We start from the raw sequence: 24,906 nt of genomic DNA, 5'->3' as shown, positions 1-24,906 counted from the left end.
ATGGATATTTCTACATAGAAATAAACATTTCCTTTATTTTGTGACCTTAGAATGTGTTCTATAAGTTCAACCTTAGTTTATAAGTACATACTACACAATTTCTAGAGCAGGCTAACAAGCTTATAAGCAGAGGTGTGTTGAATAGACTATCACTATTTAAAACACTCATACTACCATATACATATATATGTATGTTATACCTTTATTGTATTTATGAGATATATAATACATATATGTATATATGTGATTCCATATAAATACTCTATCAGTTTCAATACATACATAATAATAATACTAGAAAAGAGATTTAGAAGTAATCTAGAAATTTTAATATATATGAATCATGAAATGTTTGTGTTTCTGTAATTTTAAAGTCTTTATTTCTAGTATCTCTAAGTAATATTCCAAAGATGGACAAGATCTCATCTCCTACCAAGGATGTTTAATTCTCATTTATGTATAGAATTGCAACATTGGTACTTAGCAATATTTCTAATTGCCACAAGATGGAGACAGATACAATGCAATGTGTGGCCTTTGTTGCTTCACAGAGAAAGCAGAAGTTACGAGAATGTAGTGAATTGACTTTTAGCATAAAGGTAACTGTAAATTTCAAAACATTTTGAAACATATGTCACTTTTCTCCTTTGGGCTAGGAGTTAGTGGAGGAGGGATGTGCAGACATAACCTAAATCATGAGGAAATGTGGAAGCTATATATTACAGATCATTTTATTTTTAGATTTGTAGACATTTGTTATAAATAAGATGTAGGCATTAAATGTCTATATATTTCAAATAGGTTTAAAAGGGCCACCTGGGATCTGCTTTACATGTACAATGCACTTGCTATTGGAGTTATTTTTGCCATTTTATAATGACCTTATGCAATTTTAAATTTCTAATATATTATCTTAAAGTACAAGAACAAACAAATTGTAAATATTACATCAAAATGAAATATACTCTGTCTCCAAGTAAGGACTACAACCTTTAAATTAGGGTGTTTGGCTTAAGTGTTTTGGTATTAGGGTTTTGTAGTATTTAGATGTCTAGTTTCCTTTCTGTTGCTGTGGATACCATGAACAAGGAAAGTTACAGAAGGAAGAGTTTAGAGGGAGCTTAAACTTCACAAGGTTAGAGTGCAAAGCCATCACAGCAAGGAGCTTTGCAGTGGCAGACAGGAGGGCATGATGTAAAAGCACTAGTTGAGAGCTCCCAAATTGAGACAACAATGAGGGAGAGCAAAAGGCAGAAAGAGCTAATTGGGAACTGCATAGGCTTCTGGAACCTAAAAGCCCACCCCCAGTGACACACCTCCTCCAACAAAGCCACACCTCCGAATCCTTCCCAAACATTTCCATCAGCTGGCTACCAAGCATTCAAATGGATGAGTCTTGGAGACTATTTTCATTTAAACCACCATATTACGTGACACATAAATATTTAAAATTATTTGGGGTTTTGCTTTTATTGGAAATAGATTCTTCTCTCAAACAATACATCCTAACCAAAGTTTCCTCTCCCTCCATCCTTGTAGATCTCCCCCAATATCTCCTCTCTTCCAGATCCACTCCTCCTACATTTCCTCTTCAGAGAAGAGCAGGCCTCAAAGAGATAAGAGCCAAACCGGACATTAAAAAAATTAAATTAAAAAAGTATTCTATCAGTTAACAAATTAGTCTTGGGTATGACCAAGAAAGGTGACAAATAAATTTTCAACTATTATAGTTTTATAATGAAAGAATTTAGGATATATTATTTAAATGTTATAAATACAATGTTTCTTTCTTCTTTGTTATTAGAAATTTAAAAATTTAAGTTTAATAGTTTAAAATGTTTAATTTAGTACTTAAATGAATGGAGTCTACTAATTTAAAGGAATTGTTACTTAAACAGGATGAACAAAATATTGAAAATTAATACTCAGAAGTATCCTGAGACATTGGATTCATCATAATGTTCTATGAATGTTTAAAACATCCCAGTTTTTAAGGCCAAGTATGTATCTCAGTAGTAGAATCTGGTGTGGCTGAAACCTATGGTTTCCTTCCAATTTTTCAAAAACCCAATATCTAAAAATAAGATGTTTTGTTTGAAGAATTAACCAAATTAAACATGTAGAAATGTCTCGTATTTTTAATGTGTAATAAAGATGTATTTATAAGAACAATGTCACTTACATAATGAAGGAAAATAACTTGTTCAAATTATGACAGTATTAGTTGGTATGACTGGTGTGGAAGGATAAGGGCTGAATTCCAAATGGTGTGACATCTAATGCCCTCAGGAGAGAAATACAAACCCTAATTCAATTTTAACACTAAGGCATTTTCAAAAAAATAAAATAAAATGAGTGCCCATTTTTGAATGAATGAAATTATAACCATGCATTGTAATAAATTATTACTTGCAGAGATGGTTGTGATAGAAATGTTATATTAGAATGCAATCCCATCTCATTGTTACATTGAAGCAGAATGTAGGGACGAATTTTGCAGAACAAATGGTGAAATGAAGAAAGAATCTTTTGTTAAACTATTCAGAATCCTTCCCTCTCTTCTCCTGATCACCTGCCTTTCAAAAGCTGACAATGAATAATACAGGGTGATATCAGCACTTATCAGAGCCGGTGCACCATGAAGGAGTGCTCTAGACAAATACAGCCTCCGAAGAAAACCCATAACTAACCACTAGGAGAAGGATGTCGTGAAAACCACATTAAGACTCATTTGGCCATACATTTTACGTCACTTGAGAAACATTAACAAACTAGTTTTGTTTTACAAAGTCTGTGCAATGCATTTGAAGGGAATACTGAATAAGTTTTTGGAAATGTAAATGTTCCTTGTTTCATTTGTGATTTAGTTGTGAGCTATATTTCTGAGTACTAAGCTATAAGCCTGGGTTGCCTGACACAGTTCCTTAGAGAGGAGTCTTTCCATGTTGCTAAGAGATCGGTGGCAGTACCAGAGGGAACACTACTGCTCTGTCTCTCTCAAATGGTTCGCACACTAAACATGTATCTTTACTGAGGAGGACAGCATCAGGCATCTTCTAATATGGAACCTTTTAACTTTTATTTAGTGCCATTGTGGAATTAGTAGGATTGATGCCAAAGATCTAGCAATGTTCTGACTCACTGTTTTAAGCCATTACAATTAATGTGCATTCTCGTATGAGTTTTCTTTTGAAATTCAGATGCTTATAGTCAGCGAAGCATGAGATATTCCCCTTAAACACATTTTTCTCATTCTTTTTCCCCCTAATCCTTGTAAAATTACTATAAGAAACTAAATTGCTTTCCTTTTCTCTTCTACATAATGAATATGCTTTAAGATTTATTTGCTTTCATTTTTTGTATATGGCATTTGCCTGCATGTGTGTACATAAATCATGCCTTGTGCCTGGAAAGGTAAGAAGAAGGCGTTGTAGCCCCTGAAACTGGAATTACAGGTATCTTTGAGCAGCCATGTGGGTGCTCTACAAAGAACAGCAGGTGCAATTAACTACTCAGCAGTCTCTCCAGCCTCAAGGCAATGGCTTCAATTATTATTCTATATTACTAATAATTCCATCATGTTTAACATGACTCTTTTTTTATTTTTCTCATACAATATTATATCAGTAACATAATTCCTGAAATATGAGTAGTTTTCAACTGTTAGCCCAACTACTGACATGTATAAGATAATATCACAATGTAATCTCAGTCAAATATGTTGACAAGTTGTATGCACATGGACACCTATTGAGGAATTTCATCCATTACTGCAGATAATAAACCCTGGTTGATGAATAGAAACACCCCCAAATACCACATCGCTACACAAAGCAGCTCTCTGACTTTGCAGCTGGTACAGGAGAACGTATGCAGAAAGGGCAGTGTCTCTTTAATAGCATCCTAGGTTTCTGTTGAGTCATTATAAAATTGATGAGCGGAACATTTCACAAGCAATTCCCTCTGCAAGGCAATGTGCTGAGACTCAACAGAGGTAACCGAATACATTTATACCTGGGCCATCCTTTTTGAATTTTCACATTTTTCAAAGATGCTTTTGTGAAACAAATTGACATTTTTATATTGATGATTACCAATCGTTTTACCACAAACCTATAACTTCATTGCTTCTTTCCTTCCACAAAAATTTCTATGCTTAGGCTGTCCTTTATCCAAGACTATCAGTATCATCCAATACTTTGGCTACTCTGCAGGGAACACTTGTCAAAAACCGCTGCTGCTGTTATCATGTTTACCACCTTCTATATTCCTTAGATAAAGGTTAGTTTTCACTTCTCTAAGTAAGAAACTTAGCAGTGAAAACTAGTTGTACACATTTACGATATTTTCTGTGTTTCTTATGAAGCTGGTTGCGCTGTCAGCGATGTAGATCAAAGCTCTAAAGTGTAGTCGTTCAGCAATGTAGGCCCTATCCCTAATTTTCCCATGTCTGTTGCAGCCACCATATTTACCTCAGCATATTAAGTTTAAGTTTAAGATTGGAAATGCTCCTGTTGATACTGTCACTTGCAAAGTGAGGAAGCCAGACATTGACTATGTAAGTTTAGATGTTTTGAAACCATGAATTTGTACCTGTTCTCACATTAAGTGTGAGGAATGTGTAAGCAAGGTATCTAAGAAAGTAGACTAGTACACTGGTAGAGAGTCTCTTAGTTATTCATATTTAAATTCTGCTCAGCAAGGAAGAGGACAAACATGATTCGAACAAACACACATATAGCTTCTCCTTGGTAAGAAATACCATCAAAACTTTAGGGTTTACAGGCAACATATAGGACAAAGACAGAGTTATTTCCTCTATGTATAGAGGTCAAAGAAGGTTTTGGGCTGTTCTGAATCTTCTATGTGTGTTAAAATTGCTTTCTCTTATGAAGCTTCAGTTTCCTCATTTCTGGCAAGGAACTCTTATGTGTACTAGTGATTTTAATGGCTTTTAATGTGATGACATGTATAAAAATCTGCTTAGAACATACTTAGAATAATCAGTTGAGAACTCCTGTTCAATGGTTATAGTAGAGTTGGTGATGGCTGGTATCTAGATGGAAGAAGAGGAAGATTGAAAGGAAAGTATCAGTTGGAGATCAGAGATAGGTATCAATCACTATAAACAGATGAAGACCATAAAAATGCAGACTGTTTGCATGCCTTTACATTTGCACACAAGGTATTCTTTTTCTATAAGAAGATATATTCATAGTCAGAAGCTGACTTATCAGCCTTCAGGGTGCTGGATGCTTAGTATGGAAATATAGAATTTCCACAGCCTATGGTTCCCACTTTATGGATTCTATAGAAGCTACAAATCTGCACGTTCAGCTGATGCTGTTACCCATTCTATAATGAGGAGTACTGGGAGATTTCTTCATCTGCACATCTTTCAGATGATGTCAGTGACCTTCGGTTTGACCTTTTAAAGAAACCGGAGGCTCCTTATTGCTGATATATAAACACAGACTGTGGACAGGCATAGAAAGATGTCTTAGATGTGTATGCTCAACTAAAGCTAACTTTACAGCTGCTGCCATGACCATTGCTGTTTTCTGAGTGGGTGTCACAATCGACAGTCTGATGTGTCTCATTCTGGGTTGTAGCAGTATTGAAATTCTTCTTCTGTACTTGAACATCTGTGGTCTACTTAGTTAAGCACCCAGACTCATTCTTTTCTGTCCTTTCTTATCCTCACTACAGTTTGCAGGTCCACAAAAACAGGACTCTGACTTGTTAACAAAGTTGCAAATATACAGCAAACTATAAACTCAAACTAATTTCTTGGCTAAAATGAAGAGAAAAAATAACATATTTTGCTTTATTTGTTTCTCAGTGACTCTTTGCCACAAACTTCTCAGTACTAACATCTGAACAAGGTTCTCAAACTTCAATGAGTCAAAAATATTAATACCGAATAACTATGAAACATTAATTAATTTAGCTAACATGAATGTCATCATGATAAGAAACAAGAAAAATGAATTAATTCAACCCTATCTACTCCAAACATGATCTGTGATCTGCTGCAATTATGATAAATGGAAGCTTGGTAGATATGCAGACTATTCAAGCCTATGAAATACCGTTGAATCACAGAACACTTGCTGTAAGATCCCTAGATATCACATTGTCCATTATACTATAACATAGTATAATGGTCCCTTATTATAAGGTCCCTTATTATGCTACATGATGCTATAAACATCAGGCACTTAAAGAAAGACAATTACAGAGTCATACCACACAGGAACCCTCCTTTTTGATAAACTATTTATTGGGTTACTTAGATTCACCTACTGTGCTGAACTAGAATCATAAGCCCTTCCCACCTCATAGGGTTGTTGTAAAATAATAAAGCTAAGAACTTTTCAGTAGACTTCTTTATGGAATGGTTATATTAGCAATATTGACATTATTTTCCATATAGAATGAGAAATGCCATAAATAGCTTTTGATGCCAAAGTGAGATTGTTGGGTGAACTCAGGATGATACAATCAGGGTCCTCCAAACTGTATTCCTAGCAGAACAGGCTTGGATTTTGGGTGATTGTGCTTTTTCCAAATGTATATTCTAATATAAGGATATAAATCTTTATCAATGGAAGCAAATGAGAAAAATGTGCACTTCCTTAACAAAATTTTATGAATACTCTTCTCACCCTCAGCGCTTATGCACCCTCCTTATGTCACTCACCTGACCTTATCAGATAGACCTCTGTGATCTCAGGCAATTTTCATCATCTCTACCACTTCCTCCACAACCCTGCTCTTCTGACGCCTGACATGTGTCACCATACAGCATCATCTTATATCCATTTCCTTTGCTCTAACAGGATTTTGCTGTCTAGGAGTACTTTGAATCCAGAAGCCACTCAGTAAATACTAACAGATGATATAATTAGACTACCTTCTGCAGATAAAGGGAATTAAATAAAATTGATTAATATTCCTAGGTAAAGCAGAAATGTTTGACAGTAATTTCTTAAAATCGGTAAACATGTAAATTTATGCTGAGGGGCAGATAATAGAAGGACCCTGGGGAATCTGTAAAGTGAGGACATTAATAGATATCCTTGTCTCAGGATTATTATGACTAAAAATAGAAATAGCGTTTTAAGCTGGGGAGATGTCTCAGTATATAAAGGCACTCAAAATGCCTGAAAAGACCTGATTTAGATACTGGAACCCAGTGTCGAAAGTCAAATGCACTAGCACACATCTGTAATCTTAGCATTTCTACAGCTAGAAGAATGGTAGAAGGGAGTCAGAGACAGGAAAATCACCTAAAAGCCCAGCCTGGCTAGCCTAGAGTATACTGTGAAGAAGCAGAAACCTTAAGAAAGATCCTATCTCTAAACTGTCTCAGAACAAATTAGAAGGTGATAAAGCAACTGTGAAAGATACCTTTATGCATGCGTACACACATACACACACACACTCACACACACACACACTCACACACACACACTCACACACACACACACACACATACAGGAGACCCCACACTCCACATAATATAACCTTAATCATAGGTTTATCCTAATATTTACAGTTAATTAAAAGGCTACATCATTATTTATATTTAGTCAGATAACAAGCAGCTAATATCCTTATGACTTAGAAAAGTTCATTTCATAAATAATGCACAATATTCACTTATTAGAATGAACTGTAGTGGTGATTAGATAACAAAGAGTTTCTTAGGAGAGGGAACATTGGTTTATTTGTCTTCAAATATATAAATACTCAGGACTAATAAACTTGATTTGGTAAGAGTGACTTGAGTATGTGTTTAGTTTTCTCCCTGAAATTGATACCTTCCAAATAGTAAACAAAATATAAAGAAAGAAAATCATATCCACAGAAGTAATTAATGCTACATAATGTATCACTTTTCAGTTCTTAAGAGGTATGTGTGTATAATTAAGAAATAAGTGGGGCTAGGGAGGCGACTCAGTGGCCAAGAGTGCAAAAAGCTCTTGTAGGAGACAGGGATCCCAGTGAACCTGATGACCTCTTCTGGCCTCTGCTGATACCTGCATTCACATGCACAAGTCTACACACAGACACACAACACACACATTTTATATCTAAATCTTTTTTTTTTTTTTCTTAAACATTTACAGATTCCTCCAAAGGACCTCAACCATCTTCAGGTATAAATGGAAACACACAGCCTCCCAGCACTGCTGGGCAACCCCCAGTCTCTGCTATCCCTTCCCCAAGTGCCAGCAAGCCGTGGCGCAGCAAGTCCATGAATGTCAAGCACAGCGCCACCTCTACCATGCTGACCGTGAAGCAGCCAAGCCCAGCCACCTCTCCCACTCCATCTTCAGACAGACTGAAGCCCCCTGTCACAGAAGGGGTCAAAAGTGCTCCATCGGGACAGAAATCTATGCTCGAAAAATTCAAGCTGGTTAACGCCCGGACTGCGTTGCGCCCCCCTCAGACTTCCAGTTCAGGACCTAGTGATGTTGGGAAGGAAGATGATGCCTTTTCTGAATCTGGAGAAATGGAAGGTTTTGGCAGTGGTCTGAATAGTGGTGGCTCAACGAACAGCAGTCCCAAAGTGTCACCTAAATTAGCACCTCCAAAAGCAGGAAGTAAAAATTTCAGCAATAAAAAGTCTTTGTTGCAGCCAAAAGAAAAGGAGGAAAAGAACAGGGACAAGAATAAAGCCTGTGCTGAAAAGTCAGGAAAGGAAGAGAAGGACCAGGTGACGGAGACAGCTCCGAAGAAGACCTCTAAAATCGCAAGCTTGATCCCAAAGGGCAGTAAGACCGCAGCAGCCAAGAAAGAAAGCTTAATTCCATCGTCCAGTGGGATCCCAAAGCCAGGCTCAAAGGTGCCCACTGCAAAGCAAACTATTTCACCCAGCAGTGCAGCAAGCAAAGAGTCTGAGAAATTCAGGACTACCAAGGGAAGCCCTTCTCAGGCCCTCCCAAAGGCCTCAGAGAAAACAAGCGCGCCCAGCCTCTCTGCTACTCAGGAGGGGAGGGACGCTGGCCACACATCTTCCTCTAGCTCCTGTGCTATGCAGCTGGCACACAGCAGTGGACAGAGCCCCAGCAATGGAGCTGTCCAGCTCCCTCAGCAGCAGCATATCCATCCCAACACTGCCACGGTGGCTCCATTCATTTACAGGTGAGGTGGCTTCCGTAGCCCTGTGCTCATTCATCTTCATATTTACACACGTAGCACTAAGTTAGATGGGCATTTGAGAACTGTGAACCTTATTTTCATAAAACTGTGTTTGTTTCTCAGTTTCTCTCTTAGCGTGGCTATCATACTCCTTAATATTTGTTCAATAATAAGCTTCACAGCATAATAACTGAGCAGTTTTTACCCTATTCTTAACCCTGTAACCTAATCTGGTTTCCTCCCAGTGTGCAACCCAGAGATCCTTGCACTATACAGGCTTTTTTTGCTGAGCTCTCTCACCTGGCCTTTCCTGACATGTCCCAAGGCTGAATCCCCTACTTCCTCTTCTAACTCCTCCTTCCCTTGGCTAGCAGGAAGTCCAGCCCTATTCTCTTCCCTGCTCATTGATTCGCTGTAAGCTGCTTATTGGCATAACAAAGGACAATTGGGGAGCAGTGTTTACACAGCATTAAGACAGGAGCTTCTCAGAACAAGGATTGTAACCAGATATGAAAAGTGCAGAAATCGGCATTTGAATTACACAGTAAACTTGCGCCTCCAGAGAACATTTATCTTTGAAGCTACAGGACTAGAATTCAGTGCTAAAGTACAGTCTCGGGAAACCTTCTTATTCAGCTCCTATTCTCTCAGAAGCTGAGGCCTTAAATCAACCTACATCTTGTTAAGGGCAAAATGGAATCGCGGTGCCATGATTGTCTCAAGTTCAGTTCTTTAGCATACTAACTTGTTACCGCTGGCACCTAGCGACTGCTGTAAGCACAAGCTGTCTCTTAAAAGAATTCTCAGATTTAAGGCACTGACAGTCAATTGTTTTGTTGTCATGTTTAGGATAAAGTATATCATAATGGTTAAAGAGCTTGGCCCTGAGAGCAGACACATGTGTACTGAATGCCCAGATTTACCATTTACCAGCTCATGACTTTAGACAAGTTACTTAAAACTTCCTAGTCTTATTTCTTCCACCTGTTAGTAGAGATTAAAATAAGAACAAAGGTAATGGATTTATTTGTTATACACTCTAGCCTAGTGTAAATCGCTAAGTGTTTTTATAAGGTATAACATTCAAAAAGAAATGTTATATTAAATTCCTGCTACTAAATATAAGCTTGTAGATAAAAATAATATAATTAGCATGTTCATATTTTGCAGTTTTGTATTTGGGGCATCTATTTTAACCTGTACATATCAATACACAATTATATATGATATCTACAAACATATACATACTACTACACAGTTACCAAAGTAGCCCATTTTTCTTGTGCTATGATTTGCCTCATCAGTTAGAGCTCTGACAGTCATTAGAATAGGTCTAGTTAAACTCACTGTCTGCTGAATAAAGATCTGACCAAGGGAAGAATAATGTCTGCTTTGTTCATATCTGTTTGGGAGGTTGTCAGATTTAAAGCATGTAAGACATTTTAAGAACAGGAAGCAAGACTTTCTATCATTATCACAGGGCCAAGGCTGCAGTGAAATATTTATTAATGTATTGAATGTACGGCTTTAAAAAAATAAAGCCAAGAATTATAATTTTTTATTTTTCCTTTGAAAGAACCTAAATACTTTCTTTGCAGCTCTATAAACTCATCCTAATTGTTACATTTGATTGGAAGGGGTGCATGCAACATTCCTGGTAATTATTGCCTTTCTGACTTGAGTCACAGTGCATCAAAGCCATTGTGCCTGGATCAGGAATCTATTGTTCCTCCTTCCAAAGTCCCCAACTGGCTAATCAGAAATTAAGATACCCAAATCAAAATCCACATTTTAATGATATAAGAAAAGCATGAAGCTTTAAATATATCATAGTCAGAACGTCTGTGTGTTTCAGATATATTTTGCAAAGACATCACTCATTTTTATATCAAATACGAACCGTCAATGAAAATGAATATCTGCATTACCTATTCAATCAGCTTTTTGCTTTTTTTTTGTTTTTTTGCTTTCAGCTTTTTTTTCACTTATTTTGTTTGTTTATTGCGATAAAATATTCAGCAAATAAAAATTTAGTGGATTCCATTTGAAAATATAATGTTTTTTGATTCCACACTCCCCCCCCCACCCCCTTTGTATCAGTGGCTGTCCCAGAACTCATTCTGGAGGGCAGGCTAGGATTAAAGTTGTGTGCTACCATGCCCAGTGTGATTCATCACTCTTAATCTTCATTAAAATTGAAGGTAACTTTTTGTTGATACTAAATTTATCTATAATAGACTCAATACTCTGGTCATAATTCCTTAACTTTTAAAATTGTTACATAAAATTACATACAATTTCCAAGCATATGATCGCTTTACATATGGAATGATCAGGTACAGCCAATTAACATATGTGTTTGTGCACATAGTTACCATTTATGTCATACTCCCTCTACAGGATTTTACATGCAATCTATTATTACCACATGGAGTCACCACCTTGTACTAAATCTAGAAATCTCGTAAGCTTATTTCTCCTATCAAAGAGAAATGTTGTGTCTCTGAACAATAATTCCCAAAACCATCCCTTCTAATCATTGCCACAAACATATGACTACTTTGTGATAACTACTCTGTGGGAACACCTTTTGTTTTTTTTTTTTTAACAACTAAAATGTAGGGATTTTTTTTTCCTGTATCTGGCTTATTTTTCTCTACCTTCTTGTATTTCTGGCATCTGAAATGTCAAGCTTTCTCCTTTTTTATACTTGAATAATATTCCATTGCACTTGTGTACAGCACTGAGGAAAAAGCACAGATTAACAGGCAGCTCTTGTTGCTATGGCATGCCACCCAAACATTCTCTGTACACTTTAGAACTTCCATTTTTCCCTTCAAAGTAAATTTTATAACCCCCTGGCTAGGGGTACAGGGAGTAGACACAGTCTTGAGGCCATGGCTCTGAGAGCTGCGTTGCTTGCCATCAATGATTGGTCATGTGACTTCCAGTAACATACATAAAGATTTTGAACTTCAATTTTCCAGTATGCAAAATGGAGATGAAATAATCGGAGCTACCTCAATATGACTCGTTTCAAGATTGGGTTGATATTTATACTATGCTAATAACATTTGTCATGTATTACACAGATCTTCTCCAGATCTTTTAAACTGTGATTGATGAAAAATGGCTGTTTTAAAAAATTGAAGAAAGCAATATCATGTAAAAAAGTTACCATGAAAGGCAATAACTATACTTAGGCTATCATCAATAATATAAAATAGTTAAAATAAATAAAACTAATGCAACTCATTGCACTCTCTATATGACACAACCGTGAAATAGTATCACAAAATTTTATAAATGATAAAATTATGTCCTCTAAAGTCAGAGTTTTAAATACTCATACTTTCCCACGTGAGTGTGAGATGACTGTATTCCCAGTTCATGGCACTTTGTGCATAGAACCACATGTCCTCCCTCATCTTAACTATTCCTCTCACTTAAGAATCCTTCCTGAAAACCCCCTTGACATGGTTGTTAATTTCTGAGATGATAACACTCATGATTTATGACCTTATAATGGTAGTATCTTTTAAAATATCATCTGTTAAGTGCTTGCCTACTGAAATAGTCCATGTTGCAATAGTGGTATTAATTTCCTGACATAAACTTTGCCACAAATGGGTGATGATAGTATCCCTATTTATCAGACATGGAGAAGTCGTTTAAATTCAGAAAAGTAATGATCTCAGAAAATCACAGAGCCTGCAATATTAGCCTGTGAAACAAATTCTGACCGAATGCACACATTTCCTGTTCGTTGTGCTGGAACACAGGGACATGCTCTCTTCTGTTTGTCAGTTCTTGCGGCAATGTGGAAAGGATGGGGATTAGTACCAGGAAGTTCAGGCTAGGAAAATGTCAGTAATACATTTGCAAATTTCTCAGTCACCTGTAGATGGGGCTTGTTGGTGAGCACTTGATGATCACAATACTTAAATGGGAAGTTAGGAGCCTGCGAGACTATGGCCAGCATTGACTAAAATAAAATGTACATACCCAAAATCATTTATAATAAGAAATAGTGAATTTTTATTAACTGGTATAAATTTACATAACAGGTAACTTGCACATGATGAACATATACTTTTATATAATATTTAAACATAGTTACATAACCTACACAGAATTGGAAGATCATTGGACTGAGGGAGATTTATTTTCCTTTTCTCAGGGTTATGTAGGCCTTTATTAGGGACTGAGTTATTGCTGCGATAAAACCCCATGACCGAAACCAATGTAAGAAGGAAAAGGGTTTATCTCATTTTTTCACTTCCAAGTAATAGTCTTATCACTGAGAAATTCAGAGCTGGGGATCAAGGAGTGTAGGAACCTGCAGGCAGGAACTGAAGTACAAACCATGTAGGAACATGCCTTACTACCTAACTCCTCCTGTCTGGCCTACCCTGCTGCTTTATACAGCTCCGATTCACCTGCCAATGAGTGGCATTCCCCCCATGTGATGGCCCTCCCAGGTCAATCATTAATCGATAAAAGTCCACACAGGCTTGCCTGTAGTCCAGTCTGGAGGGTATATATGTATTTTTTTTCACTGAGGTTCCTTCTTCCCAAATGACTGTGGTTTGTGTCAAGTTGACAAACTCTAATCCGGACACTTATTCAATTACCATCCCTAGTAAAACACTGATGTGTACTTCATAACACTCTTGCTAATCAACTTCACATTCGGAATTCCGTAAATGCAATGTTAGGTTATGACTGTTAAAGGATTTCATCCACTCTAACGGCTAATGCAGTACAACATATTTTACATAACTTTTGGAACTCAATTATCCCCACAAAGTAATGAGTATTTTAAACTTATTATGATCTTTATTCACTTAATGAGCAGAAATAACCAATATTAAAAGATGGAGAATTTAACAGAAGATACTGAGTTCCACAGAAGAGGCTCTCAACAATTAAAGCTATTTGAAATTAGAAAAGCCTGCCATTATAAGTGTTAATGTGCCCACAGAAACATCTAGGAGATTGTGAAATGATAATTTGACAGACATTAGACAAAAGGGAGTTATCACATACTATTTATTTTTTTGTCCATTCCTTTTGAATATATTGCATTGCACCTATGTTCCCCACATTTGCAAAATTATGTAGAGAAAAAATAGTGAAAACATTAGTTAATTCAGGAAAAATAACACTTGCACATATTATGAGTCAAAAGCAAAAATTTGAAACAACTGTTAGCCTTTCTCATGAACTGTTTTGAATTCTACATTGTCTCTTTACTTTTTTCCATTTATAGTAAATGTCAATAAAATGATGTGATAAATATAATGCAGGCTCCTACAAGCAAAGAAGTTTAGGCAGGGGCTGCCTGAGCAATTTTAAGGAGAGAAAAATATCCCTTAGACTAGCAAGCAAAACATGACTAACGAAAAAAAAAAAAAAAAAAAAAAAAAAAGAAAGAAAGTCACCAAGTGTTGTAAACGTATTAATTAAATATAAGTTGTATGCCTCTGCAACTCTCTCTCTATATATAAAATTAGGTCAATGAGATATGATTTTAAGCATTTTTTTCCTTTTGATGTAAGACTGTATCTTCTTTGAAACAGCATCATAGACTGTTATAAAAGATTTGAGTCCTAAGTTTGTGTACAGATTCTCCTAGGAAGGGAAAGGGAAAATTGTCACTTGAATGCTTGAATGTGCTGGATTCTGAAGGGGGGAAAAAAAAGCAAGATATTGGTTTTTAAAGTACTTACTCCCAGAGTTTGAAGCTTAGGTTAGTTGTTGAACAATAAATTGAATAGGAGGGTCTGTGAGTTTACAAAGACTGAAACATGGAACACAGAGCCATCCTTCTGATAAAGCATTGCATACCCTCAAGCAACTCCTGTAGATTATACTGCAATTGTAGTTTCTGTGAACTGAGCATAATTGGCCATCAGCACTCACTAAAGATTATTGAGTTCTTGTCTTGCAAGCCTGCCTTTTGCTAGGCTTGATGTATTTTTGTGCTCTGAGGAGTAGTTTAAATGCACTCATACTGCAGTATTTTAAAGCTAAAATATAGACATTCTGCTGGAAGAAGGACTATTGTGTGAATCCTGCTTTAAGTTAATGTTTTCTAATTATAAGTGTGTATGAGCAACCTTTTTTGTATTCGGCTTTTGAATTTTGCTTTCTGATATTCTGAAAAAAACCCATAAATTTAGCAATGTTGCCAACACCATACATATATATATATACACATATATGTATATATCATAATACCTAAAAGCATTGTTTAATTTTATTAATTTCCAAAAATACTACTTTAAGTAATTTAAATCTAATATTCTTCCTAGTAGTTACATCTTCCTAGTAGCCTTCAGTCTCTTCTTTGGTCTCTCATTGATTTTTATGACATCAATATTTTGAAGGCCAATTTTCAATTTTTTTCCTTTTATCTGATATTTGCCCATCATGAGACAAATGGACTTACTTTCCCGCAGAGTCACATAAGTAATGATATGTTCATCCCATTGCTTCCTCTAAAGGTATTGTGTTCTATGAATGTTTATATTTTTCAATCATTCTGGCATAAGATTTATTTGCTTCTTTAATCTAATATATTCTAGTTTAAAATTAATTCCACTTATATTTAATAAGCACCTGTGGAAGAAGATATTTTAAAACTGTAGTAAATTTTTTATTCTTAATTTACATTCACTCAAAACTTCTAGCTTCCATTGACTTTCCTTGTCTGAATTAAAATTACATTCTAATGATAAATTATTTTATAACTTCATTTTTTTCTTCTGTATTTACTTCATGATTTGAGAAAGCAGTCTCTCTCTGTTATCTAGTCATTCATTCAGACTGTAAGGACTAATAAAGTCCAATTTTGTTTTGTGAGTTATGATCAATTGCCACCACAATTTACTTTGATATTTAAAATTTCTGTAACTATGACACAGAAAGATTCTTAAGACTACTTTGTATGACCTTTTACAAGCATTAACATTCTTTGAGATTCCCTTTCTTAGTGTCTTAATGTGTTTTTGGCTCATCTTGTACTTTTCCTAAATTAGTTTCATCTGTTATTTAGTGAGCCCTGGTTTCTTTCCATGGAGAATTTTATTTATAACCATGTTACTGCTTATAGGTTTTTTCAAATGGTCAAAACTGACATACGTGGGTATGAATATACATATTCATTTACATCACAGATTATGCACTGTTAAATTTAGGTCAGTATAAAAGTACTCACTTTTATAAAATTTCAAACTTGATAGTACTTGTTATGTGATATCAACATTTTTAAATGGCCAATAAAATATCAGTTGATGCTGTCACATTCAATATTGTCTCTTTTGGACTGAACTATCTACTAGCAAAGGGAAGTTGAAATAAAATACTGAGTGTCCAGTAAGAACTAATAGAGTATGATTTTGTTTCATGGGTTATAAATGTAGTAAAATTGTCATAGTAGTAACTGATAGTTCACCATTTACAGGCAGCTTAGTTCAATTATTATCTGGGCCCATGGTCAGACAACTAGAAACTATAATTTGCCTGCAGCAACTACCTTGAAATATTGGTATGAGGTTGAGTGTTGGTGCATAGATATTGCACTAGAACAACACCTGTTGCATAAAACTCTATATAAACAGTACTTCCCAAGTTACATGTCATGGTTTCAGTAGGTACATATAATGTGTATCATCATCACGTCAGTTTGTATGGAACTGTGAAGGAGGCCCTGCAATACTCACTTTGTCCTGCGAATTGTGTCTGTGAGTATTTTTGAAATCTTCATGGTATGGTTAAAATATTTCATTTCACTGGCATATAATAGTCACAAAAATAGAGACCATTGGAAATTATCAAGAATCTTGCCAAATTTCTTTGATTATTTGTATATAAGATAACACTTTACTAATTAGCATGGATTATATCCCAGTAGAGCTAAAATCTGATACCACTACTTTTGTAAATAAAAAAGGCCCATATATTTGCCATTTTTGTAAAATACATGGAATTGAGATATATGACTTGACCCACTTCTGAACATAAACCAACAAGGATTTCAAAGTTCATTTGAAAATGGTATGAAGTTTAGTGTCTTGTGATCCTTTTAAATGATTAATCTGTTTCCATCTAATTTCTGCTGTAAATGACTCATATAAAGAATGCCATAGCATATCCACCAAAGAACTAGAAAATAAATAATATTCTCATGTGCCTTAAACTAAAAAGATACAAAAAAGTAATTGGCCAGAAGTATGTACTCCCGCACTACCACAATAAAATGGAAAGTCTTAGCATTGAACAATCAGAAGGGCTAACATACTTTATAAGTGTCTCAGACAAAGGACGATGGAGGCCTAGCCAACAGAGCTGAACAATCAGTCTCGGGAAGTGAGGAAGTTACCCACAGCCAGTTTTGACATGCTTTCTACAATCTGTTCTTGAGTAGGGCAAAATCCCTACTCTCATGACATTCTAGATATTATGTCCCATTCAGATTTTCCCTGAGGCACCTCCTGGATGATTTTATAACTGTTGTGATCACATATTCTGCCTCCTGTGACAGCTATCGGTGTTGATGTAATAAGAAACAGCTAGCATTGGGCTTTAGGCAGTCATTTCAGTAAACACATAAGGTAACTCAGCTTCTGGGAGATGAGTCCCTCAATGCTGAACCTGCATGATTTTTAAGCCATTCTTGGCTCAAAGCCAGCTTGCTGAGGCAGGGTGCTTTATTGACATTGCTTGGACAGCAGCCAGGTAGCTTTCTTCAGGGACTCGGGAGTACCTCCATGCTCACCATTTAAACTTGTTCAACAAGTAATGAGAAGCCTTAGAAAACTTGAGAAGATTTTTGCCTCCTTATTCAGACAAAAGAGGCAAAGAAGAAGCCAGGAGGGTACGATTCTTGGTTTGTCTCTGTTTTAAATATCATTTCACATATATGCACATATAACCAAGAATTCAGCAGCTTTAAATTCTTTCTTAAAAGTCATAATGAGCTCTTTCAATTTTTATATCTACCAATTAAATACCAGTTGTATATCATGTGTGCATATGTGTATGTACATACACGCACATGTGATGGTACATATGTGTGAAGTATAAATACATATTCATCCACCGTATACATAAGTGCAGGGGATGCCTTCAAATTGAGACCAGATGTTAATGTCAGGTACTTGGTTGCTGTACACTTTCTTTTTTGAGGCAGCATCTCCAACTGAACATGGAGGTCTCCCAATTTAGCTGCACTGGCTGTCCAATGAGCTCCAATGATCTGCCTTTCTCTGACTTCTTTGTCCTAGAACTATAGGCATCACTGCGACTAGATATTTATGTAGGTGCTGTGGATCCAAAAACAAGTCATACTTGTGTGGCCAGCTTTTTATAGATTGAAACATCTCCCCATTCCTTCTTTCCTCTCCGAAAATTTCCTCTCTCTCCTCCTACTAGTTTACTTTAGTCTCACCAAAATATCACAGACTTTTGATGTCTTGTCTTTACCTCTGAAATACTGAGATTACAAACCCTGCTCCAAGATATTGGGTAAGTGTCAACTAGTTCTATCATCAGTCCTCTCATTTTATTTGTCTCAAAATCAAGATTTAGAATATAGGTCATAGATTAATTTAAAGTGACTGAAAAGGGTACTGAAGTGCTATTTTACAGTCAAATATTTCTATAAATGTTCTTAAAGTGAGAAATAATTATGGATGACTTGCCATGGTTCAGACTCTGTACTGTAAATGGAATTTTAAGTAAGGCAAGTGGAACCTCTGCAGAGAACACAGGCCAGCAGCTCACAGTGCTGAGTCAGCTTGACTCCTGTGTCTCAGTGTCTCATGCTGTGACTTTCTCATACAGGAGCTTTTGAATCAAATCTGTTACATTTTGTGTCTGTGTCAAGAGATCCCTAGAATGTTCACCTGTGCATAGAGGATAGAACTGTGTAAAGAATGGTTGGGATATGAGAAGTGTATGGTTTGTTTATTGGCTGCTTTCCATTTTATTAGACAATCCTTTACTTGTTAACTACATAACCCCTGTACACTCTTTACATGCATACAAATATATAAACAATCAGTGAAAGTGTCTGTTTCTGGCTGGCTTTAATTTTCCAGAATCCTTAGTAACTGAATCATTATAGTTACGTTTATAGCTCACTGCCTATTTGTTACTTATTGTTATGCATTATATTTTAGTATGTGTTTTATAAGGTAGGCATTAAAAAGAGTTTCAGATGTGGTTTCAAAGCTTTACTACAATTACAAAAGCATTATATAGCCAGATGTTCTATAAAATAGACACACTCTTGTTTCTTTTGCCCCCATACCCAATACAATCAACTATTAATAGATACAAACTGTCAAGCAAAGAAAAATCGAGGAGATCTGATGCAAAACCTCATTAATACTTAGGTGGTGTATATAAAACAAGTTCCAAAATTCTCATACAGCTATATATCTGTGAAGCATCCCAGTGTCAAGAAAAAGTTATCAACCTTGATGAAAAACTTTTAATGCACTAAAGGACTAATTTGATGAGCCATTAGTGACTACAGCTGTTTGTCTCTGCCTGTCTTCTTGGTTAACTTCAGAGCACATTCAGAAAATGAAGGCACCTCTTTACCAACTTCTGACCCCTGTACCAGCCCCACAAAGATGGACTCCTCATACAGTAAGACAGCTAAGCAGTGCCTAGAAGAGATATCTGGTAAGTAAGCTCATTCACGGGAAGGTCAAGCCTCTGAGTTTTCATAATCTCCCTGGAAGTCTATGTTATTAGGTCACATTTGCTCTCTGGTTTTGGCAAAACTGAAGTCTGTGTATTTCATGCTTCAGAGTTTTTCACATATTCGTTTGTTCTTGTTAAGATGATTTTGAAGAGACAAGAATGGTAGTTCATTCGGAACCTGAGAATATAATTTGGTTTAGTCGTTTTGCCTTTTAGTCAAACTTTTATGGTTAGTAGGGTCGTCGTTGGATGTAGACGGAGATTAGAGATACACTAAAGATTGAGTGTTATTTTAGAGTTTATGCCTGATTATGCTTAATTCTGTGCTGTTTACATTTCTCCGTTGCATATCTTGGAAAAAAATCTACTTAGGAGATATTTCATTGTATATATGTAGGTAATATAAGGAAAATTACAAATCTTCCAGGTACAGTAATCAGATTTTTAATTGTATGAAAGGGATTCTCAGCTTGAGGCTGGTATTTTTCCCAGTAATTCCTACAGGCCTAGGGATATATAGAAAGGCTTTAATATAATTTATTATGTATAATATATTCATACTTACTAATTAATGAGTTGGAGAAAGAAAACTTAAGAAATTTTGATAGACTTGCAAACATGGGTGTATTTGTTTTTTAAATAAATCTCTGGATTAGTCTTCATAGTTCACTGCTAAGTCCAAAGGCAAAGACATAAGGAACATTTTAATATTTGAAAATTTCTGTATTACTTCAAGGCCTCTAAGTCCTGTTCTGAGGATCAAGAAAGTAACCATAACAGGGGAGATTAAGAAATGTCTACACTTTGATAGCCATGAAATTTAATTCAGCAAGCATGAACCCTTCTTGACATACCTGTCACTGAATGGTGACAGCAATGACAAAATAACACTCCAGGAGTAACTTTTGGAATGAAAATCAGTGATATCATTAGGCATCTGTGATTTCAGATAGCAAATACATCACAGGGCCAGTGCAGGGAAGGTGGAAAAATTTTGATGTGAACATATGACTTTGTTGATGGTATTTATAGACCTCAGACATTTCAGAGAAGTGTCGAGATGATGCTGTGTCCCTGTTCTGTGACAAATATTTTATAAACTGGGGCTTGAGGAAGCTTTAATTGCTATACCAGACAGATGTGCATGAGCTTCCGCATTATTCCTATGAAGCATAAGCACCCCAATCTATACTTGCAAGTGAACCTGAGAATTTAAATTGTAATCATTTTGAGTTTCACAAAGGAACATTATTTTCTAAAGTCATCAATGAGCAGTTCTGATGGAATAAATAATCCATACTTAGTTTTTAAAGATTCTTATTCTGTCTACATTTAATTATTTTTCATATCTCTAATTAATATTCCTGATTAATGTCCTGGTGTTTTAATAGAACATTTAAAATGAAATATAAACCAGATATTAGTATAATAATACAGTGGACTTAATTGAAGGGATAGTATTTTGTAGAAGTAATGAGTTCTTTATGTGGGTCACAAATTTGAAGAAGTAAAAGAAACAGAAATTAGATACTGAAATGAGTTCTGTGCTATTATGTCACTTTTACCATTATCTGTTTAAAATTAGTGTTACGACCAATCACTGTCTCTTTCTCCAGTGCAACCCTTGCTTTGATCTTTGGCATTTTAAGGGTTTGAATAAATGGCTCTCCCAACACTCTCGACTTTTCCAGCGACCTTGTCTCACAATCCCTCCTGTGCTATACATTCCCATAGTCAGAGTCTAGACCTGAGTATCATCAGGAAATATAACTTCTCCACAACACCATTGTCATGAAACCTATTCTTTAGGTTTAAAAATGTTATTTTATATTAATGGTTGTTTTAGTCATCATGTATTTCTGTATATGATATGTGTCACTGGTGACCATGGGGCCCAGAAAAGGACAATGAATTTCCTAGGGCTGAAGTAACAGCGGTCAAACGAGGAATTGGAGTTGAACACTCCTGGTCTCATAAAGGTCAGCCAGTGCTCTTAACCACTAAACCATCTTTGCAACCCTGTAAGTCCCTATTTTTAGTGGTCAAAGTTTCCTCTATGTACAGTACTCTCCTTATTGGTTCCTAACTCTACAATGATCCTGCTGTAATTTCTATTTATGAACCTCATAATTTTTGGTTGCCCCTTATCAAATGCATGTTCCTTCTTCCCTTCTTAATCAGCTTAGTCTTCATGGTAACTAAAAAGTTCTCCCCACACACCCCGAATTCCTTTCTCCTCTCTTACTTCACCAAAACAATAAGTGTGGTTTTATTCCATTCTTCACCTCCTCCATATCAATGATGACTGAATGAGAAGGAATCAACGTCATGGTTGAAGTGAGTCGCTCTGCAGTCACCAGTTCAACCTTGTGAGTGTGTAACTGCCCCAGGAATCATTATGCTTTCTAAACACAACTCAGTCTCTCAAATTCTTAGATAAAAACATCACTCCTTTCTTCTCAAGACGGCAACACTGCCTACGCTGGACTTCTGAACTGTTAACCTTGATGCAGCTTTACCAGAAATTGGGGTACAGGGAAAGGAAGTCCATGAATGCTCTTTCCATGTCTTCTCACTCAGCATTTACACAAACATCTACATCTTCAAACTAACCACTTATCCCTTCTCATTCTTGCCTTAGCTTCCATTAATGACTTTTTTCACTTCCTGTCTTCATTGAGCCTGCTCTTAATTGAGGCTGATATTATTGGAGACCTGTCCAAATCTGAGGATTAAGACTCATGGTTCATCTTATTGACCTCTAACCAGGAATCTGCCCTGTTCTAAGAAAGTTTCTGGCTTGATCTTAACATGCCATTGATTTTCCCCAAACCTCACCATTTGTTCTTCCCTGGTAATCTTTTCCAGTTATGTCTTCCCACCCTAATTTTTCATCATTGAAATAATTCAGTTTTCTTAGAAAGACTTTATTTGCACATGTTCCTTTGGAGAGTAACAGTAACTCATGGCCTTAAATGTGATCCATATACTGATGGCTCCATGAATGTATCTGTACTCTAGTCCTCTCCCTTTGCAACCTGATTTAAATATCTAATTCCTTACATATCTCCACTTAGATTTCTCACAGATTCTTCCAACATGCTATATTTAAAACCAAGCCGTAAAGATGCCATTAAACCCCTTTTGTTCGCATCTTCTCCATTTTGGTTGATGGTAATGCAAGCCTCTAGTTGCTCAGGCCTGAAACTAAGAAACCATTTGTGACTCCATATATCCTCTAACACCTGATGTCTAGTCAATTACACTATATTACTGGTTCTATGTATATCGCTTGCTGTTTGAACATGGGAACAAACTTTTGATATATTTCTCAGTGTTTGATGTTTTGCTATTTTGCCCCCTGTCAAAAACTCAGAAGCTCAAAAAATATAGATGACATTGTGTATGCCATTTTGTAAGAACTAAAGTGCTGATTTGGTAATGCAACTCACTAGGAGAGTACTAGCCTGCAAACAAAACAGACAAATAAACAAAATAATGAATATTCTAAGTAGTTTAAACGGAGTAGAATAGTTATATTTTCAAGATATATCTAAAAGAGAGACACTTCTTTCCATGTCTATTTTTTTGTCTATTTTATCAAATTGTGTAATGCAGTGGGTGGTTGACACATAATTCTCTTCCACTTAACCATTTGTGAAATGAACAAAATGCAAATATTATGTAAATAAGACCCTTGATGAGGAAGAGCCATACCAATTTTTAGGTGTATACAACATGCAGGAAAAATGAGAGAAAGATTCCAGTCAATTGAGCTCATGGTAAAAGAAGGGTGGTTAGCACTCAATGAAAACACTAAATATTTTGTGGTTTGAAAACATACACTTCTCTGAGGCTCAGGTGTTTGAATATTTGTTCCCACCCTTAGATGGTGGTGATACTCAGTAAGATTGTGAGACACTGAGGAGATTAAGACTTGTTGAAATAAGTTATAAAGTATAATTTGGGGGCTCCTTTCTAGTCACCCACTCCAGCTCCCAAATATTGACATAGAGACCTTTTAGATTTATTCAACAAGTGCTAGATCTGGGCAGATATTCATCTAATCTAACCCTCTTTGCTAATCTGGCTACTTCTCAGCCACATGCCCCAACGGACTTGTCATATTGGTCCTGCCTAGGCTGGTTCTGCTCTATCAGGTCGGTTCTCATGGCCAGCTCTGCATGGCTATGTCCTTTCGCCCCCCTTTTTTTTCTTCCTCCACCTTCTTCTAACTTCCTCCTCCTCCAATCCCCTCTCCTTCTTCTTTTCCCTCCTCCTCACATGGTCCTACATGAGACTCCCAAACTGGGAACAGAAGTCCAGCTTCCCTGTCTCCTCTCCCCAGTCATTGTCTCTCAGCTTTATTAACCAATCAGAGATAATTGGGGAGCAACGTTTACACAGTACTGATATAGGAGATTCTTCATAGAAATAACAATGCCCACGTCAGGATTGTGCCCAATCTTAGTGCACAGAAATCAGCATCTCAATACGCAGCACACCAGACCAACCCCCAACAAAGCCTTGCTGGATGCAGAGCACTAGGGAAGGGAAGGGCCTTTCAGTTTCAGTCAAATCTACTTCCTGTTCCTTCTTCCTGACTGTTAAAGTCTGTGTGACCTGAATGGTTTTCTCCAGCTTCTGCCTACTGCACCTGATGCAATTCCTTCCTCAAACTGAGAACCAAACTACACCTTTTGGTCCTTAAGCTACTTCTTCTTTGGTATTTTGTCTTAGCAATAGGGAATCTAACTGATAAAGACATGAGTGAAAAATCAAAATAATTTTGATTCGATCATCACTAAATTTTTAAATATGAGGAATAAAACCACCTTTCTCTTCTTCTGCAAAATTTGATATGTTATACAGGAGAAGAGGAATACCTTTTCTTTTAATTAAAAATTGTCAGATCCATCTCTTTCCCATTACCCACACGATATATGTTCTGAAAGGATTATAATACTTTTAAGGAGCAAACTTAGTTCATACTGAAATAGAAATTGGTTAGAGGAATTTGCTAAGAGAGAGGCTTAG

General features: G+C 36.2%; 1 protein-coding gene across 8 annotated transcripts in view; it reads left to right on the top strand.

Annotated features, from left to right (window-relative positions):
• Nav3 (neuron navigator 3) overlaps positions 1–24,906 on the top strand; it is a 560,089-nt gene that overhangs the window by 371,925 nt on the left and 163,258 nt on the right. For all 8 annotated transcript variants that reach the window (XM_060378026.1, XM_060378025.1, XM_060378030.1 and 5 more), the window contains 2 exons: positions 8,136–9,153; positions 19,733–19,848. In XM_060378026.1, the coding sequence (XP_060234009.1) occupies positions 8,136–9,153; positions 19,733–19,848 (1,134 nt within the window). The remainder of the gene's footprint in view (positions 1–8,135; positions 9,154–19,732; positions 19,849–24,906) is intronic.

This window comes from Meriones unguiculatus, chromosome 2, assembly GCF_030254825.1.
Source record: "Meriones unguiculatus strain TT.TT164.6M chromosome 2, Bangor_MerUng_6.1, whole genome shotgun sequence".
Taxonomy (NCBI): Eukaryota; Metazoa; Chordata; class Mammalia; order Rodentia; family Muridae; genus Meriones; species Meriones unguiculatus.
Note: the sequence above shows the minus strand (reverse complement) of the source record. Positions and strands in the feature narration are given on the sequence as shown.